This window comes from Myotis brandtii, unplaced genomic scaffold (genome assembly GCF_000412655.1).
Source record: "Myotis brandtii unplaced genomic scaffold, ASM41265v1 scaffold122, whole genome shotgun sequence".
In the NCBI taxonomy this organism is placed as follows: domain Eukaryota; kingdom Metazoa; phylum Chordata; class Mammalia; order Chiroptera; family Vespertilionidae; genus Myotis; species Myotis brandtii.
Genome location: NW_005354255.1, coordinates 728,400 through 736,384, shown reverse-complemented (window position 1 = coordinate 736,384; position 7,985 = coordinate 728,400). Strand labels below are relative to the sequence as shown.

At 48.0% G+C, this 7,985-nt stretch overlaps 1 protein-coding gene across 1 annotated transcript in view; it reads right to left on the bottom strand.

Annotated features, from left to right (window-relative positions):
* The window catches only part of DAPK3 (death-associated protein kinase 3), a 19,633-nt gene that overhangs the window by 4,001 nt on the left and 7,647 nt on the right, over positions 1–7,985 (bottom strand). The window contains exons 3-5 of the mRNA XM_005858793.2: positions 4,858–5,218; positions 4,425–4,554; positions 2,872–2,920 (exon numbers count right to left, since the gene is read on the bottom strand). Coding sequence (XP_005858855.1) covers positions 2,872–2,920; positions 4,425–4,554; positions 4,858–5,218 — 540 coding nt within the window. The remainder of the gene's footprint in view (positions 1–2,871; positions 2,921–4,424; positions 4,555–4,857; positions 5,219–7,985) is intronic.

The window sequence follows — 7,985 nt, the reverse complement described above, 5'->3', positions numbered from 1 at the left end:
AGAGAGCTAGAAACATCGATGAGAGAGAAACATCGATCAGCCGCCTCCTGCACACCCCCACTGGGGATGTTGCCTGCAAGCAAGGTACATGCCCTTGACCGGAATCGAACCTGGGACCCTTGAGTCTGCAGGCCGACGCTTTATCCACTGAGCCAGACAGGTTAGGGCAAATGTCCTTGTTTTAAGGAGGATAGGATTTACTAGGTGGCTGCAAACTGCTATTTATCTGTCTTAGTTTCCCTATTCCGCCTGTCCTGGAATTTTCCTAGCTTCTTACTATTCTATCACATCTTTACATGCTCTTCCTTCTGTGTCCTAATCTTCTTTTCTTATAAGGACACCAGGCGTAATGGTTAGGGCCTACCCTAATGACCTCATTTTATTTCTTTATAGACACTATCTCCAAAGAGGAGATACTGAAGTTAGAATTTCAACATACGAATTTTGGAGGCATACAATTCAGCCTGTAACAGTCACTGAAAACAAGGAAAGGCTGAGAAATTGTCACAACCAAGAGAAGACTAAAGACACATGACAACTTAATGTCATATGGTATCCTAAATGGGATCCTGGGACACTGGATTAAAAAAAAGAACACTGGGTTAAAAATTAGGAAATATGAATAAACAAAGACTTTAATTAAAATAATAATGTGTCAATATTGTGTCCATTAATAACGTATCCATTAATTGTGCAACAAATAAATCATACTAATGCACGTTAATAACAGGAGAAACTGCGTGTGTAATGGGGATTTGGGGTGATTATTTGGGAATTCTGTACTATCTGCTTAATTTTTCTGTAAATCAAAATCTGTTCTAGCCCAGCCGATGTGCTCAGTGGTTGAGCATCAATCTGTGAACCAGGAGGTCACGGTTTGACTCCGGTCAGGGCGTATGCCCAGGCTGCAGTCTCAATCCCCAGTGCGGTCGTGCAGGAGGCAGCCGATCAATGCTTCTCTCTCATCATTGATGTTTCTATTTCTCTCTACCTCTCTCTTCCTCTCTGAAATCAATAAAAATATATATGTGTTAAAAACTGTTCTAGCCCTAACCGGTTTGGCTCAGTGGATAGAGCGTCAGCCTGCGGACTCAAGGGTCCCAGGTTCGATTCCAGTCAAGGGCATGTACCTTGGTTGCAGGCACATCCCCAGTGGGGGGCGTGCAGGAGGCAGCTGATCGATGTTTCTAGCTCTCTATCCCTCTCCCTTCCTCTCTGTAAAAAAATCAATAAAATTTTTTAAAAAAAAAAACTGTTCTAAAAAATAAAGCCTATTCGTTTTAAAAAAAATTAAATATAGTCTCAAGAACATCGTAAAAGAACTGATTTACTGTTACTTTCACTATAGCCCCAGGATGCTTTACAAAGCAGTCACACAAATGAGTCCTTAGCTAGTGTTCTGGTCTGTTTTTATTGCTTTTGCTTTGTTTGCCTTGCTGCACTCCAATCAGAAATTCCAAGTTATTTTGCACTTTTATGAAATAACTACCAACAATCAAAATTTGTCAATTGCCCATGATGTTCAGATGACAATAATATCCACCACAGGATAATACAACCAAAATATTGGACACTGCCTTTCACTAGTGAAACTTAACACATCATGTCCATCACTGGATAAGACAAGAAAAATACAAACTAAGGGACCTAATCACAGTTAACAGAACGCATCTGCGCTTGGCTATGCCTGCGTAGTCAGAGCTGCACAGTCCAGGTCCGGGTCCTCCTCCTCCTCCTCCGCCCTGCTGCACCCCGCTCCCCACGGTGGGTTCAGACAGCGCATGTGCAGTGCTTAACAGCAGGCCAGGAGCCCAAGAATTAGTCCCTTCTCACCGTAGAAGAAAACTCTCCTAGTTAAGAGAAAGGGGTCATGAGCATACTCTTTCATGAAGAGGACTGGTTTGACTCGCCAAGTCAGGCAGACGCAGGGGCTTTAGGGGATGAGGTCCCAGCAGTAGCGCCAAGCAGCGTAAGCAGCCTACCCGTGCCACAGAAACCAAGAAGGTTGTAACGGCCCGGCCAGTCCCCACGTGTAACTGTTTTCCACCACTTACTCACTGTGGTTCCGGAACACAGTTGCCGCCACCGTTCCTGTTAATGCCTTTCCAACCCTTTCCCAAACTGTTTTTATAGCAGGTCAGACAGTGAGCATTTCAGGGCATTGTGAATATTTATGGGCCACTAATGGTCTGACGCATATTTGTCTTTTTTTTTTTTTTATCTTCACCCGAGGATGAGGACATTGATTTTTAGAGAGAGTGGAGGAGAGAGGGAAAGACAGACAGAAATATCGATGTGAGAGAAACACATTGATTGGTTGACTCCTGCACAAGCCCTGACCAGGGCTCGGCCAGGGAGGAGCCTGCAACTGAGGTACGTTCCCTGATCGGAATCGAACCCAGGACCCTTCGGTCCACAGGCCAACACTCTATCCCTGAGCCAAATCGGCTAGGGCTCTGCTGTTTTTAATGCCCCTTTTAAAAAAACTGAGACCACCACTCCCAGCTCCTAGGCCTGTTCTGGCCGCTGGGCTGCATTTTGCTGAACCCTATTCTAAAGCAATGTTCCGTCCTGCCTGTGCCCCACAGCACCAAGACCACGGGATGGGCAATGTGAACCCAGGACCCTTCGGTCTGCAGGCCAACACTCTATGCCTGTTCTGGCCGTTGGGCTGCATTTTGCTGAACCCTATTCTAAAGCAATGGTCCGTCCTGCCTGTGCCCCACAGCACCAAGACCATGGGATGGGCAATGCCCCAGCCTGTACCTCCTGGGGATGAGCAGGGGGAGATTCCACAAGGAGCGGGCCCAGGTGTGTGTGCTGGACTCAGCGCTGGACAGCCCTGGGTCCCCAAAGCTACCCCTGACTCACCACATGTCCGCCTCCAGACCCAGGGGTTCATAGTTGACAATCTCAGGAGCTGCAGGGACAGGGAAACAGAAGGTGCAGGGTCAGGAACTGGTTGCATCTAATGCCACACTGGGCACATAGCCAAGGGCAGTGGTACAGTCCCCCCACCCCTGAAGGTAACTGGGGGTCACTCGGGAAAACACCCACAAATGCACAGGCAAGGCCAGCTCTGAGGCAGGAAGGCTGGGACAGTGATAGCACCAACCCAAGGTCTTTTGGTTACTGTTAATCCTCACCTGAGGATATATTTTTCCATTGATTTTTAGAGAGAGTGGAAAGGAAGGACGGAGGGAGGAGGGAGAAGGAAAAAAAGAGAGAGAGAGAAACATGGATGTGAGAGAGACACGATTGGTTGTGATTTTTAGAGAGAGTGGAAAGGAAGGACGGAGGGAGGAGGGGGAAGAAGAGAGAGAGAGAGAGAAATATGGATGTGAGAGAGACACAATTGGTTTCCTCCCTCAAGTACCCCCACCGAGGCCAGGGGATTGAACCTACAACCCAGGTATATGCCCTTGATCAGCAATCGAACCTGCAACCCTTTGGTACGTGGGTCAATGCTCTAAACACCGGCAGGGCCCAACCTGAGGTCTTGAGCTTCCCCTTACCCAATGCCAGGGCACTGAGGGCAGTGAGTCAGGCATCCAGGGACCAGGCCCAACTCACCCTACACTGCTGGAGATCCTTGAATACAACTACCCAAGCCCCAGCCCCTGATGCACAGGCAGGGCCTTACCAACAAATTCTGGGGTGCCAAAGATGTTCTTGAACTCGTTCCCGGCTTCAATCTTGTGAGCGATGCCAAAGTCAATAAGCTTGATGCGTGGGTTGGGCACGTTCTTGTCTAGGAGCATGATGTTTTCAGGCTGTGGGGGAAGGGACAATCTCAGGAGCTGCAGGGACAGGGAAACAGAAGGTGCAGGGTCAGGAACTGGTTGCATCTAATGCCACACTGGGCACATAGCCAAGGGCAGTGGTACAGTCCCCCCACCCCTGAAGGTAACTGGGGGTCACTCGGGAAAACACCCACAAATGCACAGGCAAGGCCAGCTCTGAGGCAGGAAGGCTGGGACAGTGATAGCACCAACCCAAGGTCTTTTGGTTACTGTTAATCCTCACCTGAGGATATATTTTTCCATTGATTTTTAGAGAGAGTGGAAAGGAAGGACGGAGGGAGGAGGGAGAAGAAGAGAGAGAGAGAGAGAAATATGGATGTGAGAGAGACACAATTGGTTTCCTCCCTCAAGTACCCCCACCGAGGCCAGGGGATTGAACCTACAACCCAGGTATATGCCCTTGATCAGCAATCGAACCTGCAACCCTTTGGTACGTGGGTCAATGCTCTAAACACCGGCAGGGCCCAACCTGAGGTCTTGAGCTTCCCCTTACCCAATGCCAGGGCACTGAGGGCAGTGAGTCAGGCATCCAGGGACCAGGCCCAACTCACCCTACACTGCTGGAGATCCTTGAATACAACTACCCAAGCCCCAGCCCCTGATGCACAGGCAGGGCCTTACCAACAAATTCTGGGGTGCCAAAGATGTTCTTGAACTCGTTCCCGGCTTCAATCTTGTGAGCGATGCCAAAGTCAATAAGCTTGATGCGTGGGTTGGGCACGTTCTTGTCTAGGAGCATGATGTTTTCAGGCTGTGGGGGAAGGGAGAGCAGGGCAGTGGGAGGAGGATCTGCTGCTTCTGCTGGCCTGGCATCTCTGGGAACAGCACCTGGAATTTCCCTAGGCACCCCCCAACTCCCAGCCCGTGGGGTGTGGGCAGGCTGATGCCACCCTGAGGGTCCAGGCCTGAGCAGGTCCCTCTCCTCAACTCCCAGAGCATCACGGGTCCAAGAGGGGTACATTCTGTGCCCATGAAAGCAGAACCCTCTCTTGAGCCCCCATCCTCACCTGCACCGGCCAGCCAGGCTGGTCCAGAGCTTCCCAGTGGGGCTTACCTTGAGGTCAAAGTGGGCGATGCGCTTGGAGTGTAGGTAGTGGACGCCATCCAGGATCTGCTTAAGGAACTGAGTGGCCTCGTCCTCTGTCAGCGACTCCTTCTCGGCCAAGAAATCAAAGAGCTCCCCACCAGAAACCAGCTCCAGGATGAGCACCACATCGGTCTTATTCTCAAAGATGTCATGTAGCGTGATGATGTTGGGGTGCCGAATCTCCCGCAGGATGTTCACCTCCCGCTCGATCTCCTCCCGGCTGACCCCCCGCCGGCTGGACGACAGGCGGCGTTTCTTGATGAACTTGGCTGCATACTCCTTCCCAGTGCCCTTCTGCCGGCATTTCCGCACAATGGCAAACTGGCCGCTGCAGGGACAGAGGGGGAAGGGAGGTGATCAGAGCATCAAGAGGGACCTAGGCCCGCCACCATCTCCTGGGCAGCACTCTCCGAGCTCCTGGCACCACGTAGGTGCAAGTCCCCACTGCGTCCAAGATGTACCCAGTAGGTATGCTGCTATGGGAGTGCAAAGCGCACAAGACACAATGGCTGCCTGCCATTTTTGCAACAGTGAAAAAAATAAAAACAGCTCAATGTATACCAAGAGGGAACTGAAATCCATCATGGAAATAAATCCAGTGGAATCTTACACCATCATGAAAAAGAATGAAGGCAACTCTTTAAGCTCAGTGAAAAAAGCCACCTGCAAAATGACACACAGAATGAGATCTTTTTGTTTAAAAATGGTATATATTATCCATACATACAGATATATTTATGTACGTATATGCAGAAAATAAGGTCTGAAAGACACCCACCAAGCTGTTAACAATAGCCATCTCTGAGGACTGGGATTGAGGAAATAAGGGCAGCAAAAAGGGTTTCTTATTTATCTGATAAAATTCCATACTGAGCCCTGGCTGGTTTGGCTCAGTGTATAGAGCATCGGCCTGCGGACTGAAGGGTCCCAGGTTAGATTCTGGTCAAGGGCATGTACCTTGGTTGCGGGCACATACCCAGTAGGGAGTGTGCAGGAGGCAGCTGATCAATGTTTCTCTCTCATCGATGTTTCTAACTCTCTATCCCTTTCCCTTTCTCTCTGTAAAAAATCAATAAAATATATATTTTTTAAAAATTCCATACTGACTCAACTTTTTATAGGATATTTCATTATTTTAAAAAACTAAGAAAAAAGAAAGAGCCAATGACTTCAAGAGAGCTTCTTATTCAATAGGCAGAGTGAAAGAAATGCACACATTTTCTTGTTTTTTGTTGATTTTAGAGAAAGAGGGGAAGGGAGAGAGAGACTGATTTGTTGTTCTACTTATTTATGCATTCTTTGATTGATTCTTGTATGTGCCCTGACTGGGGATCCAACCTGCAACCTTGGAGTATTGGATGACACTAACCAACTGAGCTACCTGGCCAGGGTCAAAAATGCACACAACTTTCAAAACAAGAAAAGAGTGAGGATGTGGAGAAATTAGAACGTTCACACACAGCTGGTAGGAATGCAAAATAGGGTAGCTGCTGTGGAAAAGTCTGGTGGTTCCTCAAATGGTTAACATAGAATTACCATCTGACCTAGCAATTCCACGCCTAGGTATGTATCTAAGAGAAATGAAAACATGTGTCCACACAAAAACCTGCACATAAATGTTCATAGCAGCATGATTCCCAACAGCCAAAACATGGAAACAACACGTTTCTGTCCATCAACACATGAACAGATGTGGTCCATCCACACAGGGGAACATTATGTGACCATGAAAAGGAGTGAAGCACTGACACTCGCTACAATGTGGATGGACCCTGAAATCATGCCGCTCAGTGAGAGAAGCCAGACACAAAAGGCCACACAGTGTGTGATTCTATGTATGCGAAATGTGAACAGGCAAATTCAGAGACAGAACTGGGTTAGTGGTTGTCAGGGGCTGGGGAAAGGGGATGGGGTGGCTGCTAATGGGGAGATGAAATGTTCTAAAAATAGTGGTGATGGTTGCAGAACACTGTGAATACACTAAAGATCCTGAAATTATGCATTTTAAATGAGTAATTTAATTATATCTGAAGATAGCTGTTATTTATTAATCCTCACATGAGTATATTTTCCCATTGATTTTTAGAGAGAGTGGAAGGAAGGGGGAGAGAGAGAGAACTTCGATGTGAGAGACACATCGACTGGTTGCCTCCACACACACCCCGACCAGGGCTGGGGATCGAGCCTGCAACCAAGGTACATACCCTTGACCAGAATCGAACCTGGGACCCTTCAATCCACACCAATGCTCTATCCACTGAACCAAACTGGCTAGGGCAAGATAGCTGTTATTTAAAAGAGAGATAAATTCTATGTATTGCACTCCAGAGGGCTATCCAATGTCCAAACTATTTTTTCTTCAATATATTTTTATTCATTTCAGAGAGGTAGGGAGAGGGAGAGAGAGATAGAAACATCAATGATGACGAGAGAATCATTGCTCAGCTGCCTCCTGCACACCCCGCCTCCCACTGGGGCCCGAGCCCACAAACAAGGCATGTGCCCTTGACTGGAATCGGAACCTGGGACCCTTCAGTCCCAGGCGGACGCTCTATCCACTGAGCCAAACCAGCTAGGGCCAATGTCCAAACTATTTTGCTGCCTAGGAACTTAGTTACATTAACTTGCTTTAACTCAAAAGTTGACTAAAAAAGGCCAAACAGTAAATATATTAAGCTGTATGGGCCACATGATCTCTGTCACAATCTTTCTGTGTTCTTCCAACCCTTTAAAAAAATTAAAAAGCACCGAGGCTGGTGTTGCTCAGTAGTTAGATCGTTAGGGCATGTGCAGGAGGCAACCAGTCAATGTGTCTCACTCACATTGATGTTTCTCTCTCTCTCTCTCTCTCCCTCCCCCCTTCCCACTCTCTCTAAAAATCAATGGAGCCCAGCCGGCGTGGCTCAGTGGTTGAGCATCAATCTATGAACCAAGAGGTCACGGATCGATTCCTAGTCAGGGCACATGCCCAGGTTGTGGGTTCAGTCCCCAGTGGGGGGCATGCAGGAGGCTGCCGATCAATGATTCTCTCTCATCATTGATGTTTCAGTCGCTCTCTCCCTCTCCCTTCCTCTCTGAAATCAATAAAAATATTT